The sequence below is a fragment of the Phallusia mammillata genome, chromosome 5 (assembly GCF_965637545.1).
Source record: "Phallusia mammillata chromosome 5, kaPhaMamm4.hap1.1, whole genome shotgun sequence".
In the NCBI taxonomy this organism is placed as follows: domain Eukaryota; kingdom Metazoa; phylum Chordata; class Ascidiacea; order Phlebobranchia; family Ascidiidae; genus Phallusia; species Phallusia mammillata.
The window spans coordinates 3,694,390-3,715,125 of record NC_137256.1 but is presented as its reverse complement, the minus strand read 5'-3'; the positions used below and the strand labels follow the sequence as shown (position 1 = coordinate 3,715,125).

At 36.9% G+C, this 20,736-nt stretch overlaps 5 protein-coding genes across 5 annotated transcripts in view; 2 read left to right on the top strand and 3 right to left on the bottom strand.

The window, feature by feature from the left end:
- LOC145228892 (prostamide/prostaglandin F synthase-like) overlaps nt 1-20,736 on the top strand; it is a 56,821-nt gene that overhangs the window by 29,726 nt on the left and 6,359 nt on the right. The gene's annotated exons all lie outside the window — the stretch shown is intronic.
- On the top strand, nt 937-5,407 carry LOC145228868 (uncharacterized protein C12orf56-like). The gene is made up of 12 exons (XM_080094078.1): nt 937-1,004; nt 1,070-1,174; nt 1,247-1,414; nt 1,478-1,865; nt 2,134-2,336; nt 2,634-2,785; nt 2,846-3,004; nt 3,342-3,431; nt 3,495-3,648; nt 3,706-3,789; nt 3,940-4,163; nt 4,614-5,407. The coding sequence occupies exons 2-12, from the start codon at nt 1,118-1,120 to the stop codon at nt 4,735-4,737; spliced, it is 1,803 nt and encodes a 600-aa protein (XP_079950204.1). The 5' UTR covers nt 937-1,004; nt 1,070-1,117; the 3' UTR covers nt 4,738-5,407.
- LOC145228877 (potassium channel, subfamily K, member 16-like) lies at nt 5,684-9,058 on the bottom strand. Its single transcript, XM_080094089.1, has 7 exons — nt 8,623-9,058; nt 8,153-8,285; nt 7,820-7,950; nt 7,112-7,316; nt 6,416-6,574; nt 6,301-6,356; nt 5,684-6,221 (listed from the first exon to the last, which is right to left on the bottom strand). The coding sequence occupies exons 1-7, from the start codon at nt 8,887-8,889 to the stop codon at nt 6,075-6,077; spliced, it is 1,098 nt and encodes a 365-aa protein (XP_079950215.1). The 5' UTR covers nt 8,890-9,058; the 3' UTR covers nt 5,684-6,074.
- On the bottom strand, nt 11,640-19,927 carry LOC145228873 (dnaJ homolog subfamily C member 3-like). The gene is made up of 13 exons (XM_080094084.1): nt 19,715-19,927; nt 19,504-19,614; nt 18,661-18,755; nt 18,413-18,517; nt 18,176-18,316; nt 17,917-18,098; nt 17,670-17,789; nt 17,411-17,516; nt 16,769-16,889; nt 16,458-16,590; nt 16,233-16,381; nt 13,053-13,258; nt 11,640-12,185 (listed from the first exon to the last, which is right to left on the bottom strand). Exons 1-12 carry the CDS (start codon nt 19,800-19,802, stop codon nt 13,089-13,091), a joined length of 1,521 nt encoding a protein of 506 aa, XP_079950210.1. The 5' UTR covers nt 19,803-19,927; the 3' UTR covers nt 11,640-12,185; nt 13,053-13,088.
- Nucleotides 13,265-16,226, bottom strand: LOC145228871 (uncharacterized). Its single transcript, XM_080094081.1, has 2 exons — nt 15,491-16,226; nt 13,265-15,362 (listed from the first exon to the last, which is right to left on the bottom strand). The coding sequence occupies exon 2, from the start codon at nt 15,265-15,267 to the stop codon at nt 13,585-13,587; it is 1,683 nt and encodes a 560-aa protein (XP_079950207.1). The 5' UTR covers nt 15,268-15,362; nt 15,491-16,226; the 3' UTR covers nt 13,265-13,584.

Here is a 20,736-nt window from a genome sequence, read left to right as displayed (position 1 = left end):
GCAGTGTGTCTCTTAAGTTTTGACTTTTTTGATTTTATGGAATCACCAATTTTGAAAAATGCTAATAATTCTTGCATGTTATTTTATGCCCTTAATGAAATCATTTGGATTTTTTGTGATATCCTCACATAACATGTATTGTGGGAAGTATCAGCTGAAACTGAAATAAATGAAAAAAGTGCCACTTTGGATGCAAAATTTCCCACGAGACTTTTTGTGCTGTGCAGGCGAATAGATTCAAGAAGATTTAACAATTTTGTTGATATTGGTTGTTTTATGCATCAATGTTAGTTGTATTTGTTTATATTGCATTTTTTCTTGTGGTTGTGTTGCATATGACAGTACACATATTCAACATGGTATATAGACCTTAATTAATGCAATAAATATTTTTATCACTAAAAAGTGTGAAATATCTTTCAAAAAAATTAAAAAAAGAGGGAAAGATTGTGCAACACCTTTAAAGGTAGTACCAAAAGCTTTCAAAATTCAGTATGTGCTAAAAGCGTCAAAATGCAGTAAATAAACGATGACGTCACTATTACGTCATGACTTTTCTGACCTTGGAGGACCATGGTCAAACTATTTATTCCAATTTTAGATGAATATACATCACAACCTTTTTATCTTTCGGGACTTAAGTAGGCTACATGTATATCTACTGGAAAATTTACCCGCTAAAACCTAATTTAAACTCTATTTCATGTTCATCAGTTCCATTTAAACATTATAAGTTAAGCGTAGTTATATTTTTATTCAAAATTTTGCAGAAATTGCAAAATCAAACACCGCAAAAGTATCCAAATTAATCATTTTATAAATCGGCCCCATAAGGCGCAATGCAAAATTCGCGCTAATTTCGCCCCATTTTCATCCCCACAACTTGTGTTTTCTATGGCGTGCGACAACTTGTGTTTTCTATGGATTTTGGCCTAGCCATTGACCCAACGCCATCACCAGATTGCTCAATCTGAAACAGTATGGAGTGGATAAGACAAGTTATTGTATTTATACAGTCGAGGTTGCTATGACCTATCTGTTATTTTATCATTGCCTTTTATCATTTCAGCTGCTTGCTTTTTATTGTATGACCAATGACTATCGAAGGCATCTATGAATGGCATTGAAGGATGAAAAATTTGAAAGTTTTCTAAAACGTAGTGTGAATTCGAGCGTAAGTGTTGCAATCTCACCGTATAAAAAATACTGTTTTTAATACACATTTTTTACCGAAAAACCGTTGCAGATATCTGACGAAGCAAGAGCATATGATGCAGCTGTAATTTTATCAAAAACTGACAGCTATGCATTTAGATTTGTATTGGTTTCAGGCCATGCAATTCATGTCACTGACAACCCTCCCAAATCAATTTTGTATTCAATACCACATTCTGAGATTTGCGATGTAAAACAGGTTGGTTCAGTTTTTTGTTTCAACCATTTGCGAAATCATTTTCAGATGTTTATTGATTCTTAGGTCCACGATACTGCAAAGTTTTTGCAAAAAGATCTGCAGGATATTGCCCAACATATTGTTGTCAAACACTATTCAGCTCAAAGCAATCCATCCCTTACTTCACTTTCAAACCTTCAAGCAGCTAGTTTAGTTGATCGAAATAATGCTGAAGTTGATCAGAAAAGCTCGTTTTTCAAATCTTTGTTTACTTCTTCTTCAAAGAAAAGTCCCATCCATGGACAACAGTTTGACCCATCAACTCAATCTGTTCACTCTGGATTTAATAAAAACTCAAGCAATAATAACAATGTTTTAAGTACAGTCACACCATCTGTCTCCGCAGTCAACAGACAAACTATAAAAAAGTCTTCTTTTGATTTATCTGATGAAAACCCAATGTCTGACACAGGTAAATTGACTGTATTGTAACTAAATTTAAAGATAGGTACACAAAGCACAATTTTAAACGTTAAAAATCAGAGCCAGCTGCCGCTTAATTGCTTTTACTTTGTGTCGCCCCCTTTTTATCGTTGTGCGGCACCAAGTTGCATGCCTTCTATGGGTTTTATTTCTGACGATAACAAAAAAATTGTCGAAATGTTTTACACCCAAATACTGGCTCTGATTTTTTTGCTTGAAATTAAAGATATATTATGTTTTTATTTTTTATATTACAGATTCTTGCAGTAGCATGTCAGAGAACCATGTATCTCCTCGTTCTAGTGCAAAATGGCCTGACTCTGACTTGGCTCATTGTGATGTTTTAGAACCAGCTGTTTGTTTTAGTTTGGCAAATGTTGAAGAAACTCACTTGTATGTATTAAATCACAGTTCACTCATTTATCCTATGCTTAAAAGTGCATGGAGAGACTTCTTGCTGGTAAGTTAATATTTGTGTAAGGTGGTTAATAAGATACTGCTCTTTTTGGTTGGCAATGACTTCACATTGCTTGGTGCAATTGGTAAATTTGTAAATAAGTTTCTGTTTGCAAATTTGTGTTTTACCTTACTAGTAAAGTTTTATATTTATAAATATGCATATGTCTGGTTTAGATGGAATAACTTATTATTAAGGTTTGTTTGAATTGGAACAACATATAATTTTCAAAACTGTACATCTTGTTACGCCTAATTTTTTACACCAGGAACATACTGTAACCTATTTCGATTGTTTTAGAGTGCCACATTGAAAATTGACAATAACAAGCCTGAATCACAACAGAAGAAAAGTTCTATCCAGGAATCAGTTCTAAATGTTCTGTTTACTGATTTAAAAAAAGACATTATTCAGTGTCATAACCAGAATATGTCCATAGAGAATGTATACAAGTAGGGTAATATGTAACTTTTATTCTATTTTATGTCTTAATGTAATTTGTTTTGGTGTAGATATGTAAATGAGTTAAAACTAGCGGTAGAGCAACACAGCTCCTTGAAGAGGCGATTTTGGATTGACAACCAACTGTTGACAGTCCTTGTTGAGATTTTTGTAAAATGTACATCTTTTTTCTCAACTAATGATGTTGACCAACATGCTGATGCAATAGAGTAAGTATATTTCCAAGTACATTTGAGGAATTGTGCAGAGAATTTCTTGACTGAATATTTTGTCTCAAGATTTGTGGCCATGTACAGACATGATTTATTTATAAACCAGGATTAGGTACAACTTTCAGTATTCAAGGGACATCTGCTTTCGACTTATAATCTTGTTCTTCTAATAGTATCTGTTTGGCTGTTAAAATTTCCAAACATTTAACAGCATTAAAAAAAATTAAAACAAACAGCCATTCGGCGAAGTGCAGTTGGCATTCACATTTTTTATATTTGCGTTATTGTTTTTTGTTAGATTTTACATTAAATAATGTTGCACCTACTTTTTTAGGTGTTGCATTTTAATTGCTGAAACTATTTCTATAATGATTAAAGGCAGTGAGGCCTTGTCTAACTGTCAACATGTTCTTCAGCAACAAGGGTTTGTGGCAATTCAAAACTCTTTGTAGCAATTTCGCTTTCAGTAACATTTGTTTTGTGGCAGTACAACATTTTATGAGAATTTTCTTCGAGCTCTATTGAATGTGCAATTGTTAAAAAACTCCAATATTACCAATCAGGAGTTGACTGGCTTATGTGATGAGTATTTGGAAGCTGCTGTTGATATTTTCTATTATTTAATAGTGATGGCTGAACAGGTAAGACATTGCAAGGTAGTAACATGTCCAATTTTTTTTTTAAAAACTTTTGTTTAGATTGCATGGAAAGCAATGGAAGTGACACATCCGAATTTAACCAGTCATACTTTATTTTCTGCAATCAGTAAACATCCAAACTTGGTTTGTTGATTTTGAAGTTTTTTTCAAGCTTTTAGTACTGTTAATATGTGGGCACATGCACATCGGTTAAAAACTGTGCTGGCAAGACGTTTTCCTTCATTTTTAATAATTCATGAGAATGATTCATTTCATGCACGCATGTGTTTGAAGGAACTTCTTCTTGACCTACTGATGAGAAAATGCGTTTCTCTATGGACTCAAGGAGATGTGAAAAGCTCGCCTGACGTCACAGCAGCGGTGGTTGGATCGAACTCCGCACTGACACCTAGCGAATGCGTCCGACTGTACAGAAGTTTTGTTGTTCTTTATCGTATTATTACTAAAATTCGGACAGCAAAACATCGCGCCTGCTCAAAATACAAGGAAGAATTCAAGTAAGAACACCGTTAAAACCAACGGCAGTTAGTTTAAAAAACGCTTTATTTATGTTGCTAGCTACAAACAAAACGCTAGTATTTGTGTTGCTAACTACAAATTCGGTGATAACTCGTTTTTAATATTGACCCTTCTAATCGTAATATATGCGGTGGTTGCAACACCCGCTGTGCCTTAACGCAGTGGTTCCCAACCTTTATCGACGAATGCCTCCCTTCAAATTCAAAGCATTCTTGATTCTCCCCAATAGACTACAAAGATCATTTAAATTTAGTTTTTTATCACCTTCACACATTATATTCCCAGAGCTGAAGTGTCTATTTACTAACCAAGCGACATGTACAAATTAGTGTAAATTTCTCCCCTGAAGTTTTGATATTCCTCCCCGGTTGGGAACCAATGCAATGCTTTTACATAGCATTTTTTAGCATAGTGATCTTTGCTTCCAGGTATTATATACGTCCTGACAGCGTGGCGGCCAAAATACCCGAATCGTACCCGGCATGCGCCATCCTTCGGAACGTTATTCGATCAGTTGCTGTTTTGGTTTTACCTGGGCAAAATTCGAGATGATGTAAAAATGACAAGTATTGCCCAACGATATTTTCTTCAATTTTTAGCTGTACAATCGCAATATTTTTGGTATGCCATGCGCGTTTTTTGTACGTCCTGTGAAGCACTGGTTTCGCTTGTTCCTCATTTTAGCACTAACATAAAGTTTTAATTTTTCAGCACTAAAGTTATATTTTTTATCATTATATCTTTCCATTTTTTTGTCAAGTGTGACCAGCAATTGTTTGCAACGTTCCAACGGCCAACATATTTGTACAAACAGACGTGTTCATATTTTGTTCAGTGGCCTAAGATGTTAACCCAATGTTTTGTAAAGCAATATAATTAGAATTACAAAATGTGGCGTGACACAAGCAATAACAAGGCTTTGGACATTACGCACTGGCTGAAATTTAGTTATGATACAACGATTTGTCACCCACTGCCTTCATATGCATGAATCATTTGCGGCATCTTGTTAAATAATTCTTGTCGGTACTGTATTTTGTTGCCTCAGTTGCCATTTTTGTAATAAGTTTTTTTTTTGCACGATCAGTTTTGAACATGTAATCGAAATGATTTGCACTGTACGTTTGATTTGTGCCCCGTCGCAATTTACACTTGATTGTTAAAGGTGTTTTATTTAACAGTTTTAAATTTTAGCAAGTGAAATAAACACCCTTTGAAGCAAGGTGCGTTTTGGACCCTAATTACAAAAATCTTTTCTGTTTACCTTTCAAATGTCTCTTTGCTACGTTTTAGGCTAGCTAACTTCGTTTTTAGACTGGTCTTGTTTCATTAAAAAATCAGGGAATAAAGATTTATTTTTCGAATTGGAAAAAAGTTTGTTACCCCCAGCGCCCTATACTTAATACACGACGAATGTGCTTTTAATTGTGTCGGATAATACACTCCTAATGGTCACATATGTTTTCTTGTAAATATAGTAACCTAAAATCTACACATGCAAGGCAAGATTCGAATATTTTCAACCTTCGGTAACTTTCTCATTGCAACACACCATATTAGGACAAATGCAACCATCATTTCGCATGTATCTTGTCACAAGGCACCACGAGCCCTGTCACATACTGATAAGGAAGTGTCAGTATCAGTCGAAAAGCTTAGAGGAACTCGCATGCTTTCAATCAAGAAGTAAATACCAACTTAAGGCATAAAGTATTAAAACTAACTCCAGTCCCATGCAATTCTCTACCGCGGAGACCGTCACGGTTTTAAAGATCATTAGACAACGCCAAGGTCAAGACAAACCTAAACAAATATTTTGGTAGAATGAAATGTTTCAAAATGCAATTTCAACCATCTGACGTTGGCAAGATATCCACCACTGCCATCTTTTACTCGCTTTCAATGTTTGCTAGTATGACTGATTGCATACAGCCAGGCCCAAGCATCGCTGGTTCGGTTTGAATACAGGCGTCGTTGAACGAATAAACTTCTTTTACTTTTTTATCCGCTTCTCCATTTTCATCCGCCTGTTTATTCTGGACAGTAAGGGTTTTCGTTAACAAGGTCAATGTAAAAACAAAATAATGGTTTTTGCCAATAAGAAGATATACCCACTTTAGTAAAATCTTTATCGGAAATCTCTTCATCGTCGTGCCTATCTTTTCCCGATTCTGCAAAAAGAAAAATGCTCAATAGATTGCCACGGCACAAAATCAATTTAGAAACCTACTTTTCAGTGGCGGTCGAATTACTTTATGACTGATGTTTCGGACGTGTTTTCTCATACTTGTGGCCACGAGATTGACGATGGTCGCAAACCAAGCAAGTCCGGCCACAACCCAAATTAGAACAGCAACGGTTGTCAGAATTCCCCCTTGAGAACTAGGATCTGAAATATTTCATCACCTTGCAATTAATAGTGTGAAAAGGATCTGTGGCAATGTCTATATACCAAGGGTTCACAATAAGCCCAAAGGCCAAGCATTTGTACATTTCCACTAAATTAAAATTGTCACTGAAAGGTTAAGCGTAATGGCCGTTCGCTGAAACATTTCAAACACTTGGAATAAACTGTAAAAAAACAATGAAAAATGACATGATTTCCAGCAAAAGAACTCAGTTAACAGAAAATAATGCCCACAACGGGCCAGGAAGCCATAGTTTACACCTGAAAAATTGTGATGTAACATTGACGTAGAAATTGAATAAAATTTGGCGGCAATATGTTAGCCTCCGAACACTCAGTTCTAAAACATAGTGTCACGGACAGCTGCAAGAAGGTTTATATGTCAGCCGTGTTTACTGTTCTTGCGGCGCCTGACTGTAGCACTTTCCTAAACGGGATTTAAAAGCGTGGGCAAACAACGCCTATAGGGTAATTGCATCATGAAACTTATCCTATAGGTCAAATTTTCGTTAACGTCACCTGGGACTAAGTCTCCGAATCCAATGGTGGTAAGGGTGACAATAACGCAGTAGAGACATTGAACGAATGTCCAGCCCTCCTCATTACCGACGAAAGTCAACAACAAACTTGGCAGAACAATGTAAATCACAACCCCGATCAGAGTGGTGACCGCTATGCTCCAAGTTTTTGCCTTTGGAATTCTGTCACATATTGAAGATGTTGCCTGAAAAACAGTGCAACGTTTTTTTAATTTATCATTGTAATTTGGGAATCATTCCCAGTTCTATTACCCTTTCTGCAACGATTTCCACCTTTCATTATATATAGGCTATCACAAATGGGAAATGTTTATTTCCAGGTTAATCTTACAAGGAAAACAAATGTCAAATGATTTTACCAAAAAAAATGTCGAATGATTTTAACCTGGATATAAACTAAACATTTCCCAACTTGCGCTTCTTAATTATTTGTATTTTTAGGTGTCAAGAAAGCGCCACTATAAGTACTTCAAAGCCGGATTGGAATACTTTAAAGCTAGACATGAACTTTTTACTTTCCCAAATACACAACTAAAACCCATGACGATACAAATTTTATAGTTTTACCCTTAGGTCACAATAAAAAATTCATGATTTTACCGTTTCGAGATATTCAATTTCACCTTAATTTTTTTCACATCTCGTTACAGAGAGACAACGGCGGTAAGCTACTTGTGATGTGTTGTACCTTTTTTATGTAGTAAGCCATTGCGAAGCCAATTTTCGCAGCAAGCAAACCGGTGAACGGAATGCTCAGAAAGGCGTAGAGAATGCAAAACATCTGACCTCCGGCGGTAACAGGAGTGACGACGCCATAACCTGATTGGCATTCGGTTTGTTATGGTCATTTCATATGGTCACTGCTGGTAATGTGGACAACACAAAAAAATCGAAAACCAAATACTTTTTTAAATTTGCAAACAAATACGCGCTTGTTTTTTTATTGTAAAAAGTGTTTGTTTCCCTGGAATAATCTCCAATTTAAATTATTAAAACCAAGCCAAAAATCAATAACACTTGCCAATAGTGCTTGAAATTGTAAATGCCAACAAGAATGCGTTATGTAGCGACCACTTTTCATCGCCTGAATGATGATCATGCCAACTGACATTCCCTGAGATATTCACCCCATCCTGAATAGCAACTCGAACTTCCTGCATAGCAAGTAAAGTCCAACAATTATAAATTTGTATGTTAGGCTAAAACGCCAAATGTCATGCTCCGTGGTCGATATACAAGCCTCGTTTGAAACACCGCTAACACGTATGCAAGTCAAGTGTTTTAAACCACATTTTCCACAAGAGAATCTTCTAAAGTGTTGTTACAACGCTACATTAACTGGCTTTGAGTAAGTATCACTGTGTTTTCAAAATTGCTGCGTAGAATATTAGTTACAAAAAGGTTCATTTTACATGAAAATTATGAGTCTAATTTAAGCATTTTTTTGTGTATGTCATATTCCACTTTACATTTGTTTGATACAGAACGTACGTTCAGAAATTCTTCGAGGTCCTGAGTAGAAAAGCAATTACTGTGATTCTGAAGAAACTTTTGCTTTATTTCGATAAAGCTGTGGCTCAACTTCACTTCCCTGGTGTTGTCGTCAGGTTTCTCCAACAAGACAAAGATGTAAGCACCCAACAAGTTAAATAAGATGTACACAGCCAGTAACACAGCAATTATACAATTTCCTTTCAAACTGGGCGCGTTACGTTCCGGCTCTGGTTTCGGCTTTCTTTCGTTTTTTTCTTCTGGCATAACTGAATTGATTTCACATTAAAGCCCTACTATTCAAACCTGGTTACCCAAGAAACAATGTACGTCCAATCATATCTTTAACAAATTGTATACTTGCTCAAACGACCTTCTTTGCGGCGAATTCTGGTAACTTATTGATGTTAATGCACTATGCCAGGGGTGTGCAACCTTTGTTGTGATTTCCCTTTGTTGACTACCAAATATGCTTAACTACAAGTAAATTCGCATTTGATTCTAGTCACATTTTGTCAGGTCACAAAAAATAGCACCAGGCGCATCAATCTGCTCAATAATATATAGTAGTTAAACTCGTTTGCCAGTGCATTTGAAATCCAAGCGTCACTGCGGGCCGCACAACCTTTAATCAAGGGCCGCATTTGGCCCGCGGGCCGCAGGTTGCACACCCCTGCACTATGCTACAAAGAGTGACTTATTAGAATAAGTGTTTTAATCTTATAGTGACAATACTACCAGGTCTTTTAGAGGCTAAATTTAACAAACTCTTGAAAACCCTTAATGCTCTTCTCGGGAATTAGAGGAAGTGTCTAACACGCTTTCATTGCTGTAACTGTCATCTCCTTGACTACGAAGCACTTCGTCTTAAACTCGTCGCCCTTCCTTGCCACACAAGCACAAGGTTGAAGTACTTTTACTAAAAGCCGATTTCTAGTGACAAGACATCAACGTGTATTGCACCTAAACAGTGAAATGGCGAGGACTCGAGCCAACTATAATGATTATTTACTGTACAGTGTTTGAATGCGAAACTGATACCTGCGTGGCGACTTGTTGAGCATTTTTAGGAGGCAGTGAAGCGAGTAAGCATCTAGGCACACTTAAGACGCTGTTACCTAATCTCTTTTCCTAGCAAACCCGATGGTGGTTTTTCCATCGAATGCACCGAGTCAATTACATCGTTCGCTTTTAAAGGCGAGCGTGCGATCTTCAGCGCGCAAATACCGCACCCACTTAATGCCGCGAAGAACAGCACAGGAAATTAAATCACTGTTAAGGCACTTGATGAACGATTCACGTCAGTAAACATGTTGCGCTTGATAAATTAGTTGCTCAAATTTTGAAAAGGGCATTCCCCTAAACGTACACTTCGTGAGGACATTTTTCTTTGATAGATGTCAGGGACACCATGCAAAGAGCTTGAAGCGCATTTTTCCTTAAATATGACAACAACGGTTGTTTAAAACAGTGGTCGGCAACCGCCGGTACCGGTCCGTGGAGGTTCGTTACCGGGCCGTACAATTTTTTAGGTTAAACGCTATAAAACATTTTCACCATATATCCCGGGAATGATAAACTAATTTAAGCGTTTTCATTGCTAAATATTTGTAGTTTTTTTGAAGACCGGTCCGCGATAAAATTTTAGTTTCAAAAACGGTCCGCAGTGCAAAAAAGGTTGCCGATCCCTGGTTTAAAATGTCTTCATTACAAATTGCAATGTATTTACTACATAAAACCTTGAAGTTTTGTTTTCATCCCTTTTCTGTTTGAAGTATGTTTCCTTTGAGGTAGCTGGGTCCCTTTTTGGCAATGATTTAACAGATACGTATGGTCAGTCATTAGGGAATATGACCATGCCGTGTTGTTAGTTTTGTCAGCTGTAAAGCTAAGTGCAGACAAACAACCGCATCGTTACAATAATTGCATGATATAACCATATACTGGAGCTTCTTGTTTCCCTGGAGAATTATTATTAGTCTATGTGCGCTAAGGAGCTTATGCATTTACGCGTACAGCTAACCATGATTGGCGTTAACGTGCAAAACTCATTTCAATCGCATTCATTTTGGAAAACACGCAACAAGGTGAACTCCGTCTGCCAAACTAAGATGCAAATGCGTAACATCGTTCACGTGGGACTGAGACGCTTATCAATAGTGGTGTGCTGTCGCTTCGCCACCTCTACAAGTGAATGGTGCCTCGTTGCGGTCCAGAAAAGGGTGATATTTAGGGTTGGTGATTTAATTGTGGCTGACTGTTTCATTTTTGGTCATCATGGAGTTATTAGTATTGCATCACTTTTACTTCAATTATGTTGCGGCCTGTTGTCTCCGTTTTGCGTCGATACTGGGCCAAGTGTTTTTGTATATGTTTATTGTTGCATGCAATGGTAAACCTATTGAAATTGTTTATGTGGCCGACGCACAACAATTTAAGAGACAAACAGCGTAAGTAAGGTAAAGTTGTCAGTCGTAACAAGATACCATTCTGGATGCAAATTTTCTAGTTCAGCAATATCCAACTAGTTAACTACACATGATGCTTTATCTATGTAATATATTTTTTTTTCACGGGGTTCGAACCCAGGACTCTCCCGGGGACGAATCCCGATCAGGGTTTTTTATGTCTGTATATGGGTCAGGCGCGCCAGACCGTTCGGCCATCTATGTAATATTGTATTTTAATAGTAAATCATGAGCAACAGCATGCCCGTGTGGTATTCGGTACCTTTCAAACTGACAAGCACAGAACTGTTGTTTTCTCCAAGTGTAAACATGAAATTGTTAGTGCTATTTACCCTGATGAAGACGACCTGTATAGGACGTCGAAACGTCGGAATAAAATTTGCCAGAAGAGCTCTACGAACTTGATGAAAATGATAATCGTGCGATATATATGCAGGACAGGAAAGAATTGTTTGCATGCCCAGTAGAGGTCAGACGCCTATAAAATTGCCACTATACCACAGCTTGCCATGGTTTGACAAAAGAAATCTGAACAAGTAACAATCACTATGACGGTAACTGTAACTTTAATTTGAAAGAAGGTGACAAAAGAATCTCGTTTTAGAATAAACTAAAATACAGCATAAGGTATAACTGCAGTTCCGGTTCAAATTGACAATATCGACCTTTATAGGGAAATGTATGTATGTATTTCCTGCATGTCGCACAGCGGATAAAGAGGCATCCATGTAAACTGCAATGCCATATTGTTGGACGACACAGTTGTGTCAGACATCATTCATCGGGACTGCAGTACGTTTTCAATACAAAGAGAAGTAACCAATCGTACAAGGAGGCGCAGCTCCCCGAGGAAGGAGCCACGCTTACACAATATCACCATCCTTGTGAGTAAAGGCACCGAAAAAAGCAGAGCGAACAAAACGGTATTTCTTAAGTTAATATAACGCAGAAAGAAAAATAAAATTTGCCTATAACAGTACGGGCGCGATTTGCCTCGGCGCCGTGGGAGCGTATGAAGCATTTCCCGGTTGAAGATGCAAATCGAGTTCTGTTGAACGATCGGCTCTTGCGAGTCGGTAAGTGCAGTTGCGCCCACTGTGTGATAAAATAGAAAAAAACATGAGATTTGCTTGTGCCAAACAAAGCAACCAAATATTTCTCAAAACTTTACTAATCCTGTGTTTTGGTTTTCATGTAATATATATATGTATTTATCATATACATACATATACATCAAGGCTTCCTAATATTAACTAACCCGTCCACTTTTATATTTTCAAAAGAAAATTTTGAAATGGCCTATCTGCAAAAACTAAAGCATCATATGTTCAATTTAAATGAGCAATTCGCCAAGGTTTAAAACCCCGGCCTATGGCAAAAAGCATCCTAAAAACATTAAACCAGTGCTTTTCAACCGGGTGTATCGTACACCCCAGGGTGTACAATATTTTTTGAAGGGTGTACCACTTTGATGGGGTGTACTGGGGTGTACCAGATACAAAATAGAACATACCTATGACCAGGTAACACAATAAGTAGGTTTCAGTTTTAGAACCGACTGACTGGAGTGTACAACTCATGGCACAACATACATCTCAAGTGTAGGTTGATTTAAAGTTACAAAACTCTATTTGTGAGATCATAATTTAGTATTTCACTTGATAATCGTTGTTAATGGTAGTTCTTTTTGAAGTAGAAAGTGAATTATGGATTATGGCTTGTTGGTATTGTGCTCATCATTATTTCTGTTAGGACCACAGTTTCAGTGTGTTACAGGGTTGAATAATTTTTTCACTTTTACACTTTTTCACAAATTTTGAGTAAACGTTAAAAGGGTGTACAGTTTCAAAAAAGGTTGACAAGCACTGCTTTAAACGGTCTTACAACTTATGGTCTACTTGGAAAAAACGTCTATTTCTATAAGTGCTGCCTACAAGTTCAAATGTTTGTGGAATGCATTACCTTGTATCGATGGAAGAAACAAAAAAAGTTGCCGCCTTAAAATTCGTCGTGGAAAAAATCGCCGAAAGGACCACCGCCACCTTGACCACCAAAATGAAACTTGAAGCCCCCCTGACCAAATGGATTAAAACCGTGACCTCGACCGCCGTTCTGGTTCTCTTCGGGGTCCAACGGATCGACACCGGCGTCAAACTTCTTTCGTTTTTCTGCAAAGAGTAGAATCAGCCATTAAAGGAGTCAGCACGTTACAGAAAACACGTAAGATTGATACAACACCTCACTTCAGAATGTACAGGGAAATAGATCGTTTGGAATCAACACGGGAGCACAAAGAATTGCATGAGTCAGCACTTTTAATGCAATATAATTTATTGGACGACATATGGCGGAGAGTTTCACAAAACAGTAAATTTCCTATAAACAAGGGACACACAATAACAGCCTAACCAACAAATGGCATTTCACGGCGAAATCCAAAAACGACTGGCATCTAAAAAAACTGTTTATTCTGCTCATTAAAATTTGCAACGTTTCAGAGTTCTTCGTGTGTGGGTGTTCGCCGGTTTCTTTGCTGGTGATATTCGTGTTGGTAGCGGCTAAAACGCTCTCCATCCCTTGATCGTTTGTCGTTCCTCGACTGCTGACGGTGCGACTTTTCCTGGTGGAAATGACCACTTCGCTGTGATTTTATGTAGCGGTCTTCCATGTCTTCCTCATCTTCATCATCATTTTCATCCTCAAACTCGTCCTCATCCATCTGCCGCTTGGTGGTGCTCCTCATCCTTTCACTCTTCTGCCTTTGCTGCTGCTGCTGCTGCTGGAAAGCCTTTTGCGCTTGTCGCTGTTGTTGTTGTTGTTGCCCGGTATTTTCGGGTTTAACTTTGATCAAGTTGCCGTGTGCATCTTTCACGAACACATTCCCAGCAGTATCGCGAAATATCTTCCTCTGTGCACCATGTCTCGTTCCTTCTTTCTCTGGTTCTGACTTTTTTGATTTCTGTTTCTGTTTAAGTCGTGCCTTTCCCTCCGCTGATAGGAAAACAGTCTTGTACCTGCCGTCTGCTTGCACCTCATAAATGTTGCCGTACTGGTCGGAAATTTCGTTGTCGTCATTCAGGAATAAACCTTTGGGCAAATTTTGCGGCCGTTTGCTCTGGCTGTGTGCTTGGTCTCGTTGTGGTTTCGGCTTTGGCTCTTTTCTTCTTTGTTGGTCCGTTTTCCGTTGTTTACTACTCGTTTTCTGATCTTCAGGAGGCGGCTTCACACGCATATACCAATTGCCATCCGAACCTCTAACAAAAAAGTTGCCCTTCTCGTCAACGTAGCTGTTATCCTCGCTGGATTTTGTTGTAGACTTCTCTTTTGCTGCAGTTTTTTGCTTCTTGGTTTTCTTTTTCTTTATGGTATGTGGTGGAGGGCCATCATGTACCTTCCACTTTCCATCGCTCTGTTTGTGATACCACTTGCCATCTGTGCCCTTGGTGAATCGATGTGCAGCCTCTTTGTCTTCACTGCTGGGTTTATCGGACCACACAGAACGCGTTTTCTTTTTCTTTTTGGTGCCCTTTTTCTGCTTGGTGCTTTGCTCACCGCTTTTTGAAGTTTCATCTCGTGGTCGCGATGTAGACTTTTCAAATCCGGAACGAGAAGCACCTTGTTTTCTATCATAAGCATTTCCACGGTTTGGAAATTCACTATCATCGGCCTCGTGTCTTCGCGTGTGTTTTTCCTGCTTATCAGATTTCCAGACATTGCGCTTTTCACCCCGAAAGCGATCTCCTTTTTGCCGGGAGAATCCTTCCGATTGCTGCTTTTGGTTTGTTTTTTTCCAACCATCATCGCGGCTAAAACTTTGTTCACCAGAATCCTGGTAACCTGGTTTCCTATCTGAATGATAATTCTGGGTCGGTTGCTGGTTCTGACTCCTGGTGCGTTGTTGTTGCTGTTGCTGAGCTCTTTGCTGCTGTTGGTGATATTGTTGGTGTTGCTGTTGTCGTTTCTCGTTTCTTGTCTGTTGCTGTGTATCATATTGTTGCTGTTGCTGTCGTTTTTGTTCCTCGGCATGAAACGGATTCCCAGAACGTCTTTCTTGCTCCTGATTTTGCTCTGCATTCGGATGTTTCTTTTCGTGTTGAAAAGATCTGAACAAGTCCTCAAACGGTTTCTGGTGCACAGTTTTTCCTGCTCCCCCTGTTTGAAAGAAGAACTTGAACATATTTTCTCCCCCACCACCCGCTTTCTCTTGTTCCCACTCTGCAACGTCATCGCCATCCAACGGATCATAGCCATCGTGCAGAATTTTGAGCTTCTCTAAAAAAACGTACAGGTTTTACTGAGTGTTTTTGTCGACAAAAAAACAAACACTTTAAAATGTTAATTTATATGTTATATGTTCAACATCGTAAAATCACAAAAAACATAAAAGAGGGTGTACATACCTTATGTCAAAACAGACTACCCCGATGTCAGTGAATTTTGTCAAATGTCACTGCCCCCAACCAACAGTAGATGAAATACGTTGCTACATTTCAAAATACATTGATATTTTGAAATACAGAACTACTGTCTAACTTGAAACCGTAGTTAAAAAATCAAAATTAGGACTGCTAGTGCATCAAAATTGTTCTCCTTCACCAATTGCATTATGTTTAACTTGCAACTTCTACAAAATTTAGGATAAGTGAGTCACACATATTGCGGATCAATTAGCCAAGCACAAACATAACATAAAATGGCAGACACAAACTCAAATAGGAAGCAAATTGCCAGGCATTGTATATGTAGTTCAAAACCCAGTGTATAAAACGCTAGGCCAAACAGAATCAAATGTTGTACACAATTCTACATGTAGAGTACATTCTGGTGCAGATGCTTCAACAATAACTATTGCTATTATAATATATTTATGTAATGCTAATTATATATTATCATAGCAAAAGAATAGAATGTGTTCGTTATGCACAGGCTGTCTGGCAGTTTTGTTTTTGATAAAGTTACTTTTAAAGTCTGTGCGTAGTGTTCTTTAACACAAAAATGTCCAGCAAAACTATCAAATGATAAGTTTTGCATATTGTTCTCACGTTGTAATTCTTACCACATAAGATTGTTAAGCAACTAGGATGGAGAAATCTACCTAATGATATGATTAGTGAATATTTTAGTTCATTAAAAGAATTGTACCTGGGTCACTTAAAACTTCTTTTGCAGCTGCAATTTCAATAAATCTTTTTTCTGCTTTTTGTTTTTCCTTTTCATCCTGGAAGTTATCAGGATGCCATTCCCGTGCTAGGTTTCGGTAAGCTTTAATAATATCTTTTTTCTTTGCATTCCTAGAGAAAACATATACAATGTGTCAGTTGACTAACGATGTGTGCCTTTGGTGATCAACAACTGTGTTTTACTGACCTTGACACACCAAGGATTTTGTAGTAATCTCGCTTTTGCGATTGTTTCAAAAGTTTTTGGGCTTTTTGAATTTTTTCATTCAACCCAGGGTAATTTTCATCAATTTGAGCTGCTTTTTGCAAATCCTCCAAAGCTAAAAGCAACAGTTTTACCCATATAAAATATGTGAGTAAAAATTGTAAAATAACGCATTCAAAATAAAACAAAAAATGTTATCTTTTTCCCACCAAGCTCTTACTGATACTACTTACTACTTCTATACATGCTAAATGTAAGAAAAAACTTAGCTACATTTAGTTAGTTCTAAGTACCTTGCTCATATTCAGCCTCTTGAGTATGAGCTTCAGACAGGAAAAACAAAGCAGGAATATTGTTAGGTTCGAGTGCTAAAACTTCATCAGCAGCATCTATTGCCTCCGACACTTTGTTATCCTGCATCCAACATACTTACTTACAGCAAATGTACATTCTTTTCCTGGGAGTCATGGCCTTAGTTATAATGCAAAAATGGCTCCCCATTATTGCACATATTGCGTAGTGAAATGTTTACTAATAACAGGTTGTTTGGAAAAACAAAACAACCGTATGTTTTCAAACTAAACCGTATGTTTTCTTTGTGTCAATTTATTAATGGCACTAAACTATAGAAGCTACAAGGGTAGTTCCTGTTTGGGTTGTTTATCACTACCCAGCACCATATGTACCTGCTTTGTATTTGCCTAGCTGTATGTGTAAATGGGAGAGCAGCACATAGCCCACTGCAGCCCTCAAATCTTTAGGTGCTATAGAGCGAATAGCCAACTGACATGCATCCAGGGCACTAGGGTAATTAGTGTTCCACTGTACAATAAAAGGAAACAAAAACACCTAATTGGCACACTGACCCTGTATGTTATGTAAAACAGTTCCCTAGCATGTAGTTAACTCTAAATGCTTAAGGGGATATCACTTACCTTGACATAGCATTCGCAAATTTTTAACTTGAGATCCACACTTAAAACTGTTACACGCGATTCTTGAGCCAGTGCTTTCTCAAATTTGCCAATTGCATCTGGATAACTACAAAATAAAAAACAGTAAAGATCAGGCTATTTATCAATAAGAATATCTTGTTGTATAATAAATAAAATGACATTTGCTGTACTCATTGTTTTAGCTGCTATATAAAAAAAATGTTCATTTAAAAAATATATTAAAAATGAGGGAGCTTACTTTTTTTCTTCCATTAATCTTTTGCCTGCCTCCACTGTTTTAAACAGCTTTTTCACACTTTTGTAATGTGCATAGCAATCTCTGTGATCAGGGTCCAGTTTTAAACACTCTCGAATTTCACTGCAATATTTAAAACATATATTAGCAAACCAAACATTTATCAAATAAAAATAAAATTTATGGCATATTATGTTTCTTGTCAAAACTGCATTAAGTTCAATCCAATAATGAGCAGTATTATACTTACTCTAATGACTGGTCAATTTCACCAAGGCTGTACCACAGTATGCTCATTTTTAAGAATGCTCTTGTGTTATCTAAGCGGAGCATCGTAGTGGGTTTTAGATCACTGATTGCTCTTCGCAAATCGCCAATTTGTTCGTACGCAGTAGCTCGTAACTCTCTGAAATCTGGGTTCCAAGGACAGGACTACAAAATAAATAAAAAATATTGATGTAGAATATAAAACATCTGTTTAACATCAACTAATGATCAGCAAAACTCACTTCAATGACTTCATTTAAAAGAGGAATAGCTTGTGCATTATCATTTTCCTCTATCAGCTTTTGGGCTTTGATGACATTTCTTCTCAGTGGCCGAATTTCTTCAACTTTTGCTGTTGCCATTGCATTGTCTTCATGCGCCAGCTGTAATAGAAATGCATATTACCACTTTATGTATAGATCTACTTATTGTATATGGTTGTAAGATAAGCTTACATATTAAAAAAATTAAAGACTTACAACAAATTCATAATCCCCTTGTGCTTCATTAAACTTGCCCATTTTCAGAAAGAGATTTCCTCGCTGCATTCTGGCTTTGACAAAAGTTGGTCGCAATGACACAACCTGAAAATAATTGATTGCAAGATTGTAATCAAACAATGAAAATTATTAAAATGAAATTATTTTGCCCAGATAGCAAAAAAATGCTTTTCTAGCATAACAATGTTTTTATGACTTGAAGATACTTGTTTTGGCACAAAATTAACCTGGTTAAGATCTGGAAGGGCTGATCTTGCTTTTCCCATTGCCAAATAAACAGTTGCTCTCATATAATATGCCTGATAGTTTTGACCGTCACTGTCTGCAAAGAAAAAAGCATGTATTGAAGGAGACCAGAGCATAAATTTCCGAACATCAAAAGAGTTTAGTTTATCACCAAGCATATTTATCCCATGATTCAATCTGCTTTTTCCATACCTTGTGTTAACAAAAAGCTCTTAACAACATTCAAATTTTAGACAAACAGGACTTACTGAATTCTCTTTGGCCTATCTATAAATTTAGTGTTTTGCCAATTTTAACTGTTTGTGATCTGTGATTTACAGCTACAATTGTAAACATAATGTGTTGTGCAGAAAAAAAAGGCTAAATTTGTTGCCATGGATAAATTTGGTGACTTTTTTTACTGGCAATGTGTACTTCACATTTAATAGGGTGTTTGTAAAACATTAAAAAAGGATATTCTAGATTATTTATAACACACACCAAACAGGGTTCCCGCACAATTTTCAATCACAAATTCCATGACTTTTCCAAAACTTTTCAAGGAAAAGAAAACAAATTTCATAACCTTATTCGAAAAAAATCAAGCAATTCCTATAGTAAAACTAGTAAAGAGGCTTTGGTAGATGTAGCCAATTTACCATACTTGCAACGAATATATATTCATATATTACATGATTTGAAATTCCTATCCCTATCTGACATTTTAGGGTAAAACAGTCACCAAATTCAACTTTTCCAGGCCTTAAAAATACAAATTTAAATTCCATAACTTTTCCAGGTTTTTCATAGCCGCGGGAACCGTGACCAAAGAAAATTGTACTTACCAATTGCTGAATGATATTGGGACAACGCTTCTGCCAGTTGTCCAGCATTTAGAAGCTGATTTCCCTTCGACAAAAGTTTTTGAGATTCAGCTTTGTCCAATCCCTCAATACCTTTGAACATATAAAACAGTTTATCAACAGGCATCCAACGCTAATTAACATTTCTACACCAATATGGTTTACAACAACAAATATGTTATATAACACGAACCTTCAAAATGTAAATCCAAAAGCACCAGCATAATGGGCACTTGAGAAATTAAATGCTTCATAATCTTGGAAAACTTGTCTTTCATCATAATGATTTATAGTGATGGACCATTCAATACTGACCCAAGTATATGCTTCGAAGTTGTGAATATAATTAGATTTAAAAATACAACAAGATTCTAAATTGTCGTCATTTGCCTTTAAAAATTTTGATTTTTCTGCAAAAACATTATAGTCAACATCTATGATAAACAAAACCATCTTCTCTGAATTAATGATTAAACATGGGGTCGTGCTACATTTATTTTTTTCTGAAGAGTATCAAATGAATTATGAAGTCTATACTTAATACTTACTGTTAAACTAACTTTGACAAACGTAACTTTATTGTCTTAAACCAATATTAAATGATTCAAAATAAAAGGCATAAAAATATCCAGTGTTCAGTAACTCCCATAATATTTCTAAAATCATACGATGCACTCATTCCACAAACTTAAGTGACATAAGAACAATGAAGCGTCAATTAATACAGAAAACCCCCGGCTGTGTAAGTTGATTTGCTCAGAGCAACTAAATGTATCCGTGTGGTATTCTGATTCGCCAAAAAAATGATGACGCAACAGTAAAATTGTGACTCAGCAAAACTTGGAACCAAATCCAAAGTTTAATCTTCTCTACAGAAAGCAAATTAGTGAAAAAATTACGCCTATTTTTGAGTTGCAAAAAGATACTTTATAGTTTTTTACCTCTACTGGCAGGGCACTGCAACAAAAAAATCATCGGTGATCAAGTTATACAACTCGTCATACGTTTCTGTAATGGTACTTTAAAAGTTATTTCTCCATAAATACATTTTTGGTTATAAAACCATAGAATACTAATGATAAAACCTGGAAAATTGATACTGGGAATCATTCCCTAAAATGTATATGACATATATATATATAAGTTGGGAAATGTTTATTTTTTACCAGGAAATAAACACTTTCCCACTTGTGACATAAACATATTTTGGATTAT

Excerpts from the sequence above, each read along its gene's own strand:
- LOC145228877 (XM_080094089.1), bottom strand. The coding sequence starts at position 8,889 with ATGCCAGAAGAAAAAAACGAAAGAAAGCCGAAACCAGAGCCGGAACGT. Across the intron at positions 7,317-7,819 it reads TGGCTTACTACATAAAAAAG|GCAACATCTTCAATATGTGA; the intron begins GTACAACACATC and ends ACTGTTTTTCAG. Across the intron at positions 6,222-6,300 it reads CCGATAAAGATTTTACTAAA|AATAAACAGGCGGATGAAAA; the intron begins GTGGGTATATCT and ends CTTACTGTCCAG.
- LOC145228873 (XM_080094084.1), bottom strand. The coding sequence starts at position 19,802 with ATGATGAAAGACAAGTTTTCCAAGATTATGAAGCATTTAATTTCTCAA. Across the intron at positions 19,615-19,714 it reads TTTGGATTTACATTTTGAAG|GTATTGAGGGATTGGACAAA; the intron begins GTTCGTGTTATA and ends ATATGTTCAAAG. Across the intron at positions 18,317-18,412 it reads AAGGGGATTATGAATTTGTT|CTGGCGCATGAAGACAATGC; the intron begins GTAAGTCTTTAA and ends TTTCTATTACAG.
- LOC145228871 (XM_080094081.1), bottom strand. The coding sequence starts at position 15,267 with ATGTTCAAGTTCTTCTTTCAAACAGGGGGAGCAGGAAAAACTGTGCAC.
- LOC145228868 (XM_080094078.1), top strand. The coding sequence starts at position 1,118 with ATGGCATTGAAGGATGAAAAATTTGAAAGTTTTCTAAAACGTAGTGTG. Across the intron at positions 1,415-1,477 it reads AGATTTGCGATGTAAAACAG|GTCCACGATACTGCAAAGTT; the intron begins GTTGGTTCAGTT and ends ATTGATTCTTAG. Across the intron at positions 3,005-3,341 it reads CAACATGCTGATGCAATAGA|GTGTTGCATTTTAATTGCTG; the intron begins GTAAGTATATTT and ends CTACTTTTTTAG.